General features: G+C 38.1%; 2 protein-coding genes across 2 annotated transcripts; one reads left to right on the top strand and one right to left on the bottom strand.

Moving 5' to 3' along the window:
- Nucleotides 1-527: 527 nt before the first annotated feature.
- LOC113668270 (ciliary microtubule inner protein 2B) lies at nucleotides 528-7030 on the bottom strand. Its single transcript, XM_027184191.2, has 7 exons — nucleotides 6143-7030; nucleotides 5329-5404; nucleotides 4734-4857; nucleotides 2183-2404; nucleotides 1784-1961; nucleotides 1616-1710; nucleotides 528-1288 (listed from the first exon to the last, which is right to left on the bottom strand). Exons 1-7 carry the CDS (start codon nucleotides 6190-6192, stop codon nucleotides 1176-1178), a joined length of 858 nt encoding a protein of 285 aa, XP_027039992.2. The 5' UTR covers nucleotides 6193-7030; the 3' UTR covers nucleotides 528-1175.
- Nucleotides 7031-7305: 275 nt separating this feature from the next.
- LOC113669256 (nitric oxide-associated protein 1) lies at nucleotides 7306-13655 on the top strand. Its single transcript, XM_027185292.2, has 7 exons — nucleotides 7306-8658; nucleotides 9643-9870; nucleotides 10627-10758; nucleotides 10980-11024; nucleotides 11554-11670; nucleotides 11953-12190; nucleotides 12972-13655. Exons 1-7 carry the CDS (start codon nucleotides 7519-7521, stop codon nucleotides 13295-13297), a joined length of 2226 nt encoding a protein of 741 aa, XP_027041093.2. The 5' UTR covers nucleotides 7306-7518; the 3' UTR covers nucleotides 13298-13655.
- The last annotated feature ends 2330 nt before the right edge of the window (nucleotides 13656-15985 follow it).

The raw sequence follows: 15985 nt of genomic DNA on the forward strand, positions 1-15985 counted from the left end.
TAGAAAGTCAGCTGACATGATATCGATACCTCAGGTATCTGTGCTCAAGTATGAGGGGTGATTACCGCCAAAATTAAGTTTGGAATTTAGTTTTGTTGTTTGCTAATACGGTTTTTAATGTTTTCTCTGGTGTTTTTAATGTTACGAATTGTGTCCAATTATGTTCGCTAATACGTCGTTTTTGTTTTGTTGCTTGCTTCTGTATTCGATTCTTCGTATTCCGAATTATGTTTGCGTCGTTCCATAATGTGTAATGCAAACTGCGATTCTATTATTCGTGTTTTGAATTATTTTCTTTTAAATCCGGGTCTTCAAAGAGCTCGACTGCTGTGGTTTAAATGTCTGGGTGGTTGCCTGGGAGGGATGTTGAAGCTTCGAATTGATCGACGCATTAACCTCTAATAAAAAAAAAAAACACCAACAACGACAAAATGATGCGAAACCAGTCAACCTTTTTGACTTCGCCCGAAATAGATTCGCAGATTAAATTCGATACATCGCAATCCACGTCGAAAAGGACTAAATCGTGAGACAAAGTATAACACTTTATTATGACTATCAATATTACAATTGGGATTTAATGCTTGTGAAAAAAATATATCTATTAGAACGCTCGGGGTTTATCTCACTCTTAGATAATGAAATCACTCTCAATAAATTAAGTTAACAGGTTAATTTAGGTTTGCAAACTGTACATACTGAACTATTATGCTCCTCACCTGAATATTTATCAACACAAAAAAATTGATTCACCCATCACCTAAGGTTTAGAACCAAAGCACTGATAGGATCAAGGAACGGCACAAGTTTAAGAAACAGAAGATGTTTTCTTTTTCAGGAGGATGGATCGTTTTGAGAATAAGTACAAAACGAAGCAAGGTCGATTCTCAAATGGCAAAGCAGGCATTTGTTGTTTCCCGTTTTGGAATAAATTGAGGGAATTGGGATCTGCTGTAACTTACTTCATGCTCGTTCTTATACCTCAACTTAGACTTGATGACATTTTTCTTCGTAATTCGTTTAGTTTAAACCTAAATTTTGCAATATTTACTAAAAGAAGTTAAGAACAACGATAAATTTTCAACTAAGGTGATCCTAGTAAAACTCATGTAGCGAAATTTCCTCTCTAACACTTGAAGAGACAGGTTTTTTTCGCGAAAGTATGCCAAGGCCCCTCACATGACGGGTGTTGTCAGGTATTTGGCAGTTGAATATCCAAATGTGTCAAAACAGACAGGTAATGACCGAGTTGTGTCACCATATGTGTTGCCGAATCTGAAACGCCGCTCTGTGAAGTGAAAAGAGGGAGGAACGAGAGAATGTAAACAAGTAAGCAGTCAGTCAAGTGCTGATGCAAGCAAGAGGAAAGAAAACAGAAACCTAAAACATAGTAGAAAGGTAACACTTCGAGTGGGTGTCAAAGAGATCACTGCAGCTAATCAGGAGACAGGAAATTACCACAAGTGGCTGATGAGAAATCAACCTCAGATTTTCTCAGAAAGTGGTTCGAGGTTATTTTTTTATCGATCACAGATGGCAGTAAAGCCAAAACGAAGTAATCTTGTATCACTTATTACGCTCAGTGAAATAAGTTAAGGGGAGAGTGTCGACTTACGAGGTATGTATCCTGTGTATTTTGGTTTCATTCCCATTTCCCTGTACAGCGTTCCGTGCTCTGCGATCAGCGGCTTCACTGTTGCAACTGGCATCCTAAAGGATAAGCGTTAGTTATTGATAAGCGTCAAGAATGCGAATCGAGCCTTTTGTTATTTGTTTTGTTTACCTGGTTACGTCAATGGCTTGGGTAGCTAAGCCTTCCTGTTTCATACGCATTTCAAGAGAGTCCTTGAATCCGCCTTTGGTCCAGGTGGCATACCTAGTTCCCAGGTCATGCTCTCTCCTCCGTGGTACATAACCCGTGTAGCCTGGTAAAGGTGCCTCGCAGAATTCACGATGTTCACCTTCAAGAAACGAGATACCCTTGATTAGTTGCTATCAGGGTAGCTGTAAAATGATTTTACTCTCGCCTTTGTCTTTAAGACACTAAAGAACAGCGAGGCATTTTTGCTGATTATTGAATACACTTTTATCAACCAATAACAAAGAGGCTTTTAGATTTCACCGAGTTACTAGTGATTTGCCAATCGCCAGTGGATATTGTTGCATAATGTGCTTCACTTACTGGGAAAGTATCCTTTAGCGTATTTAGGTGTTAGATCGGGGTAATTTGTAGGTTCTCTGTAAGTTGGTACAGGTTTTAGTTTCGGATGACTGTAAACAGTTTTTTTCAGATCATCTTGTTCTGCTCTGTGAGTTTTGTCCTTCTTCATGAAATCGCTGACAGCCTGCTCTGTTGCTTCTCTGTAGCGAGAACCGTACAAGAATCGCATCGTAGGAACGTAACCTGAAACCAGAAGCATTCAGTCATTTTTAACTCGTAAATTGCGCGCATGCGCAAGAGCGAGTTATAGATACGATGTGGGGAATGCCATTCGCTCGCTCGCTCGCTCGCTCGCTCGATTGGTCGATTCCTGTAAACTTTTTTTAGATTTTAGGCTTTTGAGTGCATTTGATAGTTTTTGGCGAGCAATAAACAGACGAAATGGCGACCTTTGTTGCTAAGAATAGTGGTGGGGTGAAAAAGAAGCCAATGATAATCTTAAAAGAGTTTTTTTTTTTCGTTTTAGTTTCAACAAGCGGCGCCAGCGACTAGCAGGCATGCAAGGATTCACACTGAAATAACAGAACAACCTTCGTTTTTCATAAAATTGTAATTTACAATCCTTGAACTTGAAAACAATCCGAAGATTCATTGAAAATATCACTTACTGCGAAGCGCTCGGAGTTTACAGATGTTCAAAAGCTTTTTCTGTTATGGCGTGAGATTGAGGACAAAATTGATCATTACGTTTCGTCGCGTGTGTTTTTCCTGTGTGAAGCAACGAAAGTGCCGGCGACTGACGAAATAACAAGTTAACACGAAAATCAGATAACACCTAAACAAACAATTTTAGCTACCGATTTTCAGTGAATTTTTAAAGAACAATTTTCTTTTCAGTTTCAAGACAATTTGAAGATTCAACATACATACAACGTACTAAAATGAGAAAGTTACACACCACAAAATAGATAAATAGGCCTGAAATGAAATTCTATCTTGTTATTGATTATACGTTGCCTAGCATGTGACTTAAATCTACCCAGGCGGAGATCCAAAATGACGGTGGCAGACTTGGGTCAGTTACATCACTCAAAACTCGTTCCCGATTGTCTCATTTGATAAAGAGGGAATCGTTAATGTTTTCATTAAGACAGTATTGCCTTGATTTTCTAATATTTACAACAAAAGACAGTAAATTTCACTTTTCACCCACATTTACCTCCAACCTTTTCTTTTGAACCAGAAACAAAAATGATAGACGTTTAAAACACTTGACATCATCCACCTTGTCAAATGTAATAGCATGATCATTTCAATTGTAATGCCTTCTTATCCCAACGTTACTTTGTTTCTTTGCTACATTAGCGAACACTGAACTACTGCTCGTACTCTAGATATGACAATCAACCACAAAATTCCCTAAACCAGATAACATTAAACATAGTCTAAAAAATCAATTGTCAATTCACGAGTTTGCTCACAGAGCACTTTGATTAGTCAAATGATTCATAAGGCCCTATTTCGCAATATTAAAATTCAGCAAGGATGAGTTTTCGTGCATGACTACTCTTATTCTTTCATTCAAACAATTTAAAGATGTGCCTTGAATATTGATGTACTTGAATATGTGTATTTTAAGGAGTGACAATGTTCTTGAATTAAAGATTTCATCGTGAAAATTTCATTTTGCAGCATTAAATAGGCGTTTCAATGGACTTCTTTGCGGGAATCACTTTTGCTAATCCAGCCAAGCCTCAAGGTCAAAACACTTGCAGGAAAGCTTCCGAGTGATCTCGGTCGTGCCCGATTGTTCCCGATTCTGATATCGAAAACATGGACTTTGGTCATAATGGCATTCTTCATGTTGTCGGGAAAATTCTGCATTCCCGACCCACTGCTCTAATTTCTTTTCCTTCTTGCTTAGAATACGCGCACGATCGATAACGATCATTTGTGAATGGCTGCGTCAAGATGTCAGTGTTATGAAGCTATTTTTTATTCAAAATAAGGCTTTTAATGTCAACCCTTCAGCTTTGAGAGAAATTTTAAACCCATATAACAACATCGATAAGACTTATTTACATAGCTATGACACACAAATGACAAGTGCGTGAAAAAAGACGTCGGGCGGTACGTGACATGAGTTTGATTAAGATTTATTATTGTGAAAGGTGTCATAACAAGTTCAAAAATCACCGAGTTAGTGAAGAGTACACATGATTCTTATGATATATTTACGGTATACCATGTCTCATGATACTCTTGAGGCAGCTAAAACTAAAATCGATCGTTTACTAAGACTGCCAAATGAAAGCTGGATCAAACAGAATGACCGTGCGCCGGCGGAGCAGTGAGTCTAATTCTCACTGTAAGCCACCAATAGTGGCAAACCGATTGGCGAAGCCAATACAACATGCTTAGTGAGCAGCAATGCCTTTTGAATACCAGTTTACCAAATAATGCCCTAACAATGGAGCGGAACTAGTAGACAAAAGCATCTTTCTGGACTCATATGAAGCTGTGTGCGTGCAAAGAAATGTTTTTTTTATTTCTATTGTAATGTATACACAACCTGTGTAGTAGGGAACCATGGCAGCCGTGAGTTTGTTATCTCCATTCGGTTGGGGCAGAAAAGGTTGTCTCTCTCTCGGATCTGGTAGAGTCATCGGGACAAGCTTCTCGTTTCGCATGTGCCTCTGAGGTGACGTTAACAAAAAATAAGTTTAAAGAATTGGTCGAACATTTTAACAACAAAAGGGCCACGATGGCAGTAAATGAATGAATTTGAACTTGACATTACAGTAACAACGTGTTTGTATGTATAGCCTTTTTCTAATTGAAATAATCTTGGCACCTTTGATGGAGGTCAAAGAACTTCATCTGGAATTTCATAACACCTTCAGAGAGTAAGTGTTTTGGTGTAACTGCATGCACAATATTAAACCCATTTTCATAGAACAAGTTTTTTCAAAACGTATCACTGTATTCACTCGAAACTTGAAAGCGTTTCCAGGCACACGAATGCTTTTAAAAGATTATTGAAAAATCGGTAATTCTTTTGAAGTGATAACCATCATGATACATTCAAAGCCATTATTCCAGCCGATTTGTTCAGATGAACTCGGTTGAATGAACTAAATAAAGAATACTTCATTGTATCAACTTACTGTTGTGAGTTTATCAGTAGCGATTCCATATGTATGGCCGCATTCGTATTTCAGCTGAGGACAATAACCGCGGTATCTGCAGATAAATAAGGCATAAACGTGCATACTCACATCAATTTCTTGCGAAACTTTTCTTGTAGCAGCCCGCTAGCCCACTCAGTGTGAAACATAAATGCATAATAGCCTCGCTGAGGATCAGGAAACTCTCGATATGATCTATCTAGATCGCCTTCGGTAGAAAATATTGTTTCATCGAAAATTTGGCGCAAACGTTTCAACATATTTCTTGCAAAAACTAACCATTTCTGCAAAAATCTCGCTCTCAAAGCAAACTTTGTTATTTTTCTCATTTCAGCAAGAAAGGTCCCATTTTGGAATCTCTTTAAGTCGTTTTCTCTTTTATGTATTTTAATACGACGATTAGATCGGTTCTTTGGAGGACCTATTTCCATTTTGTTTATTTTCCTATCTCCTCCTTTTCTTCACGGGAACTTCGTGACTTAAAAACAAACTTAAATTTTCCCGTAAAGATCTCAGTGACTTTAATAATTGGCACACATAACTAAATTTCCCTATGTAAAAGTCTCAAATTTCCGTGATCGCCACTCTTCTTCAAAATTTATCGCGCAAAAACTTCTTGTTTCTCGGCGTACACATTGATTATCTTTTATAACTGTTTTCTCAAGCTCAACTTGTTGTACTTTCTATTTAAATACAAACTACCATTCAATTGTGTCACAAGCTAATGATCCACTTGAAGGCAGATGCTAACATCAAACTGGGATAAAATCGGCAACTAAACAACTTTACAAACCCTGGCAAATTGCTGGCTTTATGAGGGTTGGTTAATTCTGTGAAGCCCATTTTTAACGCTTTAAACTTCGACTGCAATCAGTAGATTCTGTTGAACTGCTGAGCAAACTTTTTGGCTTTGGTTCGTTGTCAAGGTACACAATCTCCCGTTGAGGTAGACATTACCGCTGAATACGTAATTTACTGCTAAAGCACCTTAAACAAAGACAGTCGCGCTCTCCGCCAATTAGATTGCTTTAGGCACTGTTAATGGGTAAACTATGCACAAAAGGTGTCACTTACCGTCTAAGTTTACTGGTTAAGTGTTATATGCGACAGCTGTTGGGATTAGCAAGCAGCGTTTATGTTAATTTGACAGATCCACGACACGCCAATTTTACAATGAAGGTGGAACATCTTGCGTGTTTGTTCAGAATGCATGGCTTTTAAAGCTTGTAAACTGTACTTATTGTTAGAAAGAACATCTCAAGTGTGATTCAGGACAATGGGGCAGTCTTTCTCGTCCTCTGTAGATTTTCGGTAGGATAGCGAGAACTCAGTATTTCTCGCTTTGAGTTTAAGCGCACGGCCAGCGCTTTGTGGGGTCAACTTCAGCAGTGAAAAAGTAAACAAACAAAATTTTAAAAGTAATTCAAATAAATTTTGTGAGCATTTTGGTTTGAATTTTGTTAGTTAATTGTGGATAAAAGAGATGTTAAAAAGAAGAAAAATACCTGATCATTAAGATAAAATTTGAACCCGAAACGAAAAAACGAAACCATCTTTGCGGTGACCAATTTCCATAATCAACACAGCGGTTCATAAAACGAAACCGTTTTGCAATAACCCACCGACGCAACACCGCTGTTTCTCTTTAAACTTACCATCTCATTTCTGACCTCTCAAGGTATATTCGATGAGTTAATTGATCGCGGACGACTGTGACGAAAAATTTCCTCAAAACATGGACTACGTATAAGATTGTTTTCCACAATATTATAAAAAAATGTGATGATTTTAAATGAATTTTATATACGTTTGGAACGTTTGTCGTTTCCCTTCCGTTCTCATAGAAACTGGCTGGAAAAGTTATAATTTATCAACTAGACATTTGATCAACTCGACAGCAATTCGAACCAAGAACTTGAGAAATCCTAGAGCGAGATAACAAAAAACAACAATATTTCCAACCTTAAGTTAGCAGACAATACTTAGCTTTGGTAGTTAAAATACATATTCCTATAGAATTTTGGGAGTGTTACTTTACTCTGCAATTTTCCAGTATACTCAAAGAGACTTACCAAGTGGATCGGGTAGGATTTGGGACTGGGAAACTAACCGCCTGCGGTATGACAGCGGATGTACCTTATTCTAAGATGGCAGATGTAGTGTGGTGACATGCTTCTGATGGCACGAGCGAAGCAAAATATCATGTCAATGATTCATTATTCAGGGTTAAGGGGACTCTTTTGGAGAGTAAATAGACTTAAATTTAACAACCTTGCAAGGAAAAAACACTTCTCCAAAGTTGTGACATCACAGCTACGTGGTAATGTCCAATGCTGGAACAAGCTGAACTTATTTCGAAGATCTTTTAGAGCGTCGTCTCTACTTTTTGAGGAAGATGGCAATTTAGATGAAAAAAGTCCAGAAAGTGCTAAAAGGGTCAGTGGAATTACGCCAACAGGTGTCGACATCAATACAGTTTTCAACGACGAACCTTCACTCGCAGAGCCCGAATCTTCAGAAGTTGAGAGTGGTACCCATGTCTACGAGTTTGAGCAACCGATTCCTAAGTGTCTTGGTTGCGGATCTGCTTTCCAAAGCGAAGATCCTTCACAGGGAGGCTACGTTATGCCTTCAAAGAATCCAATTACAGGTGAAAAAGGTCCAGTCTCTGAGTGGCTTGCCAGAACTTTGGTTTGTCAGAAGTGTTTCAACTTGAAACATTACAATGAACCCTCTCCCATCACAATAACCTCAAGCGAGGTAATGGAGTACGTGGGACACATAGAAAGAAGAAAAGGATTGATTCTCTATGTTGTAGACATGATGGATCTTCCTGGAAGTCTTTTTCCGAATCTTCTTCAAACTGTGGGTGAAGCAAAAAGGATCATTATTGTTGGCAACAAAGCTGACATGCTTCCAGTGGAAGGAACACATACTGGAAAACAAGAACGACATTTGAAAGAAGTGCTCTTTAAAATGTGCCAAGCTCATGGCTTGGAAGGTGCCAACATTAAGAGTATGTGCCTGATCAGTGCCAAAACTGGTTACGGTATAACACAACTTGTGAGAAAAATCAGCGAACACTGGGATGACAAGGGAGACATTTATCTTATTGGCTGTAGTAATGCTGGAAAAACGTCACTATTTAACCTGTTGTTGGATTTATTTAGTGTTCATAAGAATGCTGACTTATTACAGAGGGCTACAGTTAGTTTATGGCCATGCACCACACAAAGGATGATAAGGTTTCCTATTGGTCACATGATGTTAGGGAAGTTGTTGAGAAGATTGCATGAAGGTGTTTATGAGGTGAGTGTTTCTCAGACATGACAATTTGAGGTAAAGGAAAAACACTTTATGATTTAGGATAATTTTCAGCATTCTAAAGATTAATAGGAATTTTAGCATAAGGAAAAGTTGATAAGAATTATGTAGTTTGCCAATTAGAAAGCAGCAAGTTGATCTTCTCTATTCAGTAGGGAGGTGAACCAGACTGGTTGATAAATGAATCATATTAGTTTAGTTCTACTAATTATATCAATTACTACTAATTATATCAATTACTACTAATTATATCAATAATATACTGAAGAGGCCATACAAGGTAGATTGTGACTTTCAGAGCCACTATATTTTAGATGACTGATGAAGCTAATTCCTAAGGCAACAGATAGTGCATCTAAAGCTGGCAATCTACTCTATATTGGCCTTTTTTTTGTTTCCTTAAATATTTACACACCTTCTATTCACTAATGTAACCATTTAGGTTTGTCCCCTTGTAGTATTTATAACAGAACTTTTTGTTCTCTATTTAATTAACAATTTACATGTAACACAAATGAGATCATTTGGTGTTTTAGAAGACTCCATCATCCTGTGTTTTTTAGGATGTTTTGTCAGTCCTTTAGATAATGTCACCTTTGCTGTTGGCTCTTATAATGAGTGACATGTTAGTTAAGAGTTTAAGGTTGTTGATAAGTCTTCTTGTGTGCTTTACATGTAGATAGCTACTGTTTGCGTTAGACAATGCAAACTGTCACAGCATTTGATAAGGTAATTCCCCAAAAATAGTGGTTCCCATTAGTTACTTTGAATGGAGAGCCACTCCTCAGAGTCAAGTGCCTCACTTAAGCTCACAATGCAGGGACTTCTAACTGTTCTCAAAGTTGGACAGTCAAGTTCAAAATCAAATTTTGTAACACTACAATGATATCACTTCATCGCTCCACATAATTTCCTAGGGACTCTTTTGCCTTTGGCTTTGACTTTTTCTTCTCTTTTCATCCTCTTCAGCAAAAGCCTGATGATATAGAATATCAAATTGATGATGAGATCATATCTAAAGAAGAAACAAGCTACCGAGATAAAAAGAAGAAAAGTTCTATTGGAAAGGGAAGTTCAACAGCAATAGTTCCTTCACAAACAGGGCTTCAAACTTTTAAGCCAAGTTTTGTGATGTATCAACCAAACAGGAACCAGAGATGGCTGTATGACACACCAGGAGTTATCAGTGAAAACCAGGTACAAATGAGTTGTTCCATTTTATTTTATGAGTGGAAGTTTCATGCTTTGCTTTTTTGTCATGGAAATATCATGAATATAGTTAGATCAAATTTAATATAATGTTTTTAGGCAATGAAAATATCTAATTCTTTTATTAATGTTCTGTCTTCTAGGTAATAGATATATTTTTTTAAATACAAAATTTATATCCCACTTAGGTTATCATGAAATTCAGATAACTTTGAGCATCGGAAATATTTATGGAGTGTTATTGTGTTCCAAGGAGAAAGCCAATGAGGAGTGAGAAAAGAAAACTGCAAACAACAATGATAATTAAGTTGTGATTTCATCCTTTTTTCTCCTGGGAGGCAATTGCTCTGTGCAATATAAATTCAATGCATGTGTGAGGCAGACAAGTAGACTAGGAAAAATATCAACTCTAAGAGTATTACTTGATTGAACACCAAATTCTCTGAACCAATATTATTAACAATTAATGGAAGACAGTAAGAGGAATTTCTGTATAGATCTTGGGATTGAAAGGGAAAGGTTTGTTCACATACCCTGAACCTTATTGTGATTGGTCAGTAGGAAGTTGGCCTCCGTCTGTTCAGAATGTCTCACAGAAGATAACAGTGGACAGATTGCAAAATACTTCTACTAAAATCATTCGCATATTTGCAAATAAACAACTACAGCATGATAATTTGTTTAAATTGGTTTCCTTGGTGAAAAACTCTACCATTTCATACTTTCTAAATCTCATTTTGACAGATCACAAATCTCTTGACCATGGAAGAGCTAAGACGCTTGAATCCAAAACTGTGGTTTGTGCCTAGGACCTTCATTCTTAAACCGGGCTTTTCCTTACTGCTTGGTGGCCTGGCCAGAGTGGACTATCTTGAGGTGTAGTTTGATGTGAAAATCTTTTGTAATTTGAGGTTCCATGGTTATATTAGTCCCTGCAGAGGAAATAAAATATCTCAAAATGATGCAGTTTGAAGAAAATTTATTTATCTCAACTGCCAAAAAAAGTAACATTTTACGTAGATATGTGAAATTGCATTGTCGTTGTTGTTGTTTTTTGGGAATGCTTCGATGATTTGATGTAATTATTTATTATTTAGATAAAAAGACAGAGTCAAAATGGTGAATGTGATGCCATTCCAAAGGTTTGTTGCATAATTACATGTTTCTGGTGTTATCATGTTTAGCACTGTAATATGAAAAAAAGGTCTGCTGAATATTTTGGACTCTTTTCCATGAAGTATTGGATTTCTTGTGTGGTTATGAAAAAATGGACTTATTAGATGTATTGGGAGTTTTATTATGTACTCTCCAATAACGTTATCTGGAAACTTTCCAAAATTCTTAGTACCCCTTCCTAAATGCGTTTGAGATTTGTACTTTTAGGGAGTATATTTATAACAATATCTCTCCAGCGTAACTAGAAGGTTTGAGCAACGATTTCACGCGTAGCAGCTTCAAATTACTGACGTATGTCAAGAAAAACGAGTAAATTCCTAATTGTCATTCAGTTGTTGACTCGGTATAATATACAAGTTTTTTCAGCTAAAGTTAATAACAGTCGGTTAATAATAGTAAGGACAAGCTAAAATATAGACTTTTTGAAATGGTTTTGAATTGTTTAATGTCATGTTCTGTCCCGCTTACTATGTTTTTTGCATTACACTGTTTCAGGCAATCGAGTCTATTTACTTTACTGTGGTCGCTTCTCCTAATTTACCAGTCCATATCTGCAGTGAGGAACGTGCTGTTGAAGTGTACGACAAACACGCTGGGACTGAACTACTTGGGGTAAGATTCTTTAGAAAAGGTGGTGAGACAAGTTGTTCTCCATATTATAACATGACTATTATAACATGACATAGGGGAGTAAAGTAGTAATGAGAATTTACCAAATCATCAACTTTGAGATAGCTTAACAGTTCAGCTATTGGTGAGAACGTTTTTATGCCGGCTAGGTACCTATGTTAGCAGTAGATTTGTTGAATACGCTGTTATTCACGCCATAAGAATCTTAATCACTATATCCGAACCGCTCATTCCGTCTCTTTTTTATGTCTGTGTTCTTTACAGATACCAGTTGGTGGTAAAGAGCGCATGGAAACGTTTCCCCCGCTTGGATCACAAGAATTCACCATTAAGGGAATAGGCTGGGACACGAGTGCTGCTGATGTGGTTCTGTCCAATGTTGGTTGGGTGGCTGTAACAGCAGGCAATGATTCGTTAGTGACGCTGAAAGCTCACACTCCTAATGCAGTTGGACTTCATGTCCGACAGCCGCCTTTGCTACCGACTAGTGTTAACGCACGAGGTAAGTATTTAACAAGTTGGAAAAGGGGAAATTATGTTTCTTCCGAATGCTTAAAGAGGAATTATGATGGCAAATGAATGGCACTTACATGTATCTCCTCCCATTTTCATCGAAAGTCGTTTGACACGTGATTTTACTTTTTTAGTATTTTCAATGTCGTCTATAGTTTTCTTACATTTGGAACCAAAACCAACGTAATCACAACAGCCAATTAAAACAGAGGTTTACGTCATCATCAGCCAATAAGGAGTCAACGTAATAACTAATAACAAGCAAACTACCAAAAGCGCGGGAAAATGTGGGCGACCAAGTCGCAATTGGTTTTCGTTTGGCATCTGATTGGTTTAGAGTATGGTGCGAATTTTTTTTAGAACTATCACGCTCAAAGTAAAACAGAACCAAAGCGATCCCGGCTTACTTTAGACACTCAATTACTCTATTACGTCACTCGGTCTTGTGATTTGCTTAACGAGGATGTAGCAGAGTCCTTTTCCTCCAGTTGACAGTTTTCACCGATTGGAGGGATTTGCAGGTGTCTAAGACAACGCAAAGGAGTTTTGGAATCAAATTATTCTTTGCTTATTACTTTGACTCGCCCTTGGAATGTTGCAATGACTTCTTTATTCGAGAACTTTCAGCGGAGTCGATATTGATCTCTGGCCAGTTCTTCATGAGACTCAGGATCGTAATATCTCGAATGCACTTACAATTATGCACCCAGAGTTTCAGTAAGTACACGATGAAGACATCTTTTATAGTTTACATGGTGTCAATTTTTAAGGTAAGCGTGGAGTCAGTTATCAAGGGCACATCTGTCCTGACCGATACGAAGCCACGCGGAGAAGGAACCCTCAGTTTATAACCAAAGCACGGGGGCTGATACCTGCAGAATCTCAGTGGGTCAAGGAGATTACAAGTAAAAGAAAAGAACAGAGACTTCTATTCAAAGTTGAAAGGCGAAAGAGAGAGAAGGAATACAACTTACTGGAGGGGAGCGCTGTTAGCGATCCTCCATACATACCAGGAGCATCGTGGCTTCCTCTTCCTAGGAGTAAGTTAGAAGAGGCCGAAGAAGAGGAGGAGGAACTAAAGAAACTGACTGAATAAACCTCGTAATGATAACCTAAATTATATTAAAACTTTGGGTACTCAACTATTTTGATTTTAAGGTATCTCCTGTTGTTAAGGTCTGATAACTAATTTCACTGATACTCATAGATACACCGACGTCAGAGTTAAGTGTTTCAAATGGAACTCAAGGTGTATCTGCGCTTGCTTGATATTTTGATGTTAATTATCTTGACAAAATTTCGAGGTGACTCGTCTCCATTTTTTTACCCGCGGTAATTATTTTGAAGAGCCGACGCTTCGGGTGTGAGCCCGGCGCCTGATTGTGAATCGCGTGTGCAGATACATATGTATATTGCAGTTAAGAGTACAAGTAAATTCTTTTTTGAAATGTTGAGTTTTAAGAGGCACCTTTTATCGCTTGTACTATCCTCTTCGACCGATGCATATTACGAAGTCCTTACTTTAAAGATAAGGAAGGAACAATATGTCAGAAAGACACGAGAGGGGAGCTGAAGAAACTCCTCAGTCGGCTCAATGCGTCAGAGTAACTGAACATACCAAAGTTGTAATCAAATCGTGAGAGTAGTGGTAAGAGGGAGGGGGGAGGGGAGGGGGAGGGGAAGAAAGATGGGCAGGTTGATGAAAATGTACGCCCAAAAATTTTCCTCGGAAAAGGATATAGACGTCATTTCATTCGGTATCTCTCTTGTCTTATCGTAAGCATTCAAGAGAGCTTAACAAGGGAATTACACAAAAAACGTGATTTAACTGGAGAGTGTGAATAGTAAGCACATGTACCAGAGAGTGTCAATGAGCATAAAAATTTAAAATTATCATGAGATAAAAGTTTCCAAACCGATAATGCGTTCAGACGAAGAAGACCCAATGTGGTGGTAATAAAAAAACGTGGGTAGGCCTCTCAGGGAAATGACATCGCTGTTGCAGACGACACAGGTGACGGGGCAAATGAAGAGGAAACTTGGATGAGGACCTAGTAGGACCTAACGAGTCAGTGGTACTGGGAAAATGTAAAGATTTAGCTTAACCTGCGATGAGGCGGTCTTATTTTCTTAGGCGCGTGATAGTGAGGCAGTGCATGAGTCGGCGGGCCGACCTAGTGAACAGTTACACCTTCCCGGAAAGGAACGGCTGATTGCAGTTAGTCCGAACCAAATTAACTTCAATTTGCTAATCAACCGAACTTCAACATTTCTCCTAGGGCAGCTCACTCACAGGGCATGTGACCGTCGTCCTCGACCATAGGGTGAGGAGTTTGAACCTTTCCTGGGTGGGGTGGGTAATTTGAACCGGAACTGTCAGGTCTTTCCGGTGGAACACGTGTTTTATCTTTTAATGCTAAAGGTAAAGAATTCACTTTCGCTGACAGATGGCTCAGAAGTAAAGGTGTGTAATAACGTCACGGTCGCTGATCTTGCCTTCACAAAAAAATTGATCATCAAATCCGATAGGGCATCTAAACACTATTTGGCTCAGTGGGGTGGGAATTTGAACCAACCAATCTTCAAATGGTGAATGGAGGTTGCCGGGGAGGATGTCGAAGCTTCAAATTTATCAACGCACGTCATCATTTCCCTTTTCTCCTGACCTTAATGTGTGCTTTGGGAGTTATGCTGTAAAGTGAAATTAGATTCTAGTCACTCGAAGGGGTCATTGGGTTAAGAAGGGTCCCATCGAGGCTGGAAAACAATTTTAGCAGCATTGGTATGGACACTTCAGTGGAGCTGTTATAAAAAGACCTTCGTTTTTTTGTAACCGCCCAGAATCCTTCGTATTCCTATACTTAACTTCAACGTTTATTTGATATTTTCGATATTTTGTTTTAGCCACCTCATCAATAGTCAAATGAATAAAAGGGGCAACTTTCCAAAGAAATAGTAGCACTGCGTCGGTGGGGGTTTTTATTAGATAATTTGGTTTATCAACTGAGTTGATGATGTAAATTGGCCACTGTAAAGAGTTTCTGAAACTGACATTTTTAGCGTGTGCCTTTCGTCAGAGCGAAAAAAAAAATATTCATTAGTGGTGTTCCTCCTGCTCATTTTACGCACAAGACGTAAGACGCCTGTGTTTCAAAGTTTTTGAATAAAAACAGATCTTTCAATTCTTATTTTTATTAAAACCCATTTTTCTGCAGATATGATTAGAGTGAAACTCTTTCCTTGAAATTTTAATTTTACGATCGTGAAAAATTCTTACAAAATACGTTTCTTATTTACTCATCAACATACAAAGGGAACCAAAATAAATATGAATTATTTTCACGGCTTTCTTTCCAATTGGCCGGCTGCTAATAACGTGCTGAAAGTCGTGCAGACGCCAACATCTCTGATTCGTTGTTGTTCCTCATTCATATTCATGCTATCGAATTCACAACAAACTACGCTAGTTGCCGGCGTGTTCAGTTTGGGATGGGTTTCTGAAGACGAGCTGGAGAAAACTGAGAAGATGTGTGAAGACATGATAGCAATACAGTCTTTAAACTACCCTAAGATAAGGTAAATACTATGTTTGTGTATCATTACAGTTAAACCGCCAAAGTTTCCATTCGTGTGTTACTACTTGTGCGTACGTAAAGTCGGCTATCGCTTTGTACAACTCAAGTTCGAGAGCAAGAAACATTTTATTTACGCACTGAAACTCGAACATATTTGAGGAAACTTAAATGAATGCATGTAAAAAATGTAAATCCAGAGAGGCAATTAG

The sequence above is a fragment of the Pocillopora damicornis genome, chromosome 2 (genome assembly GCF_964200805.1).
Source record: "Pocillopora damicornis chromosome 2, jaPocDami1.2, whole genome shotgun sequence".
Lineage (NCBI taxonomy): Eukaryota > Metazoa > Cnidaria > Anthozoa > Scleractinia > Pocilloporidae > Pocillopora > Pocillopora damicornis.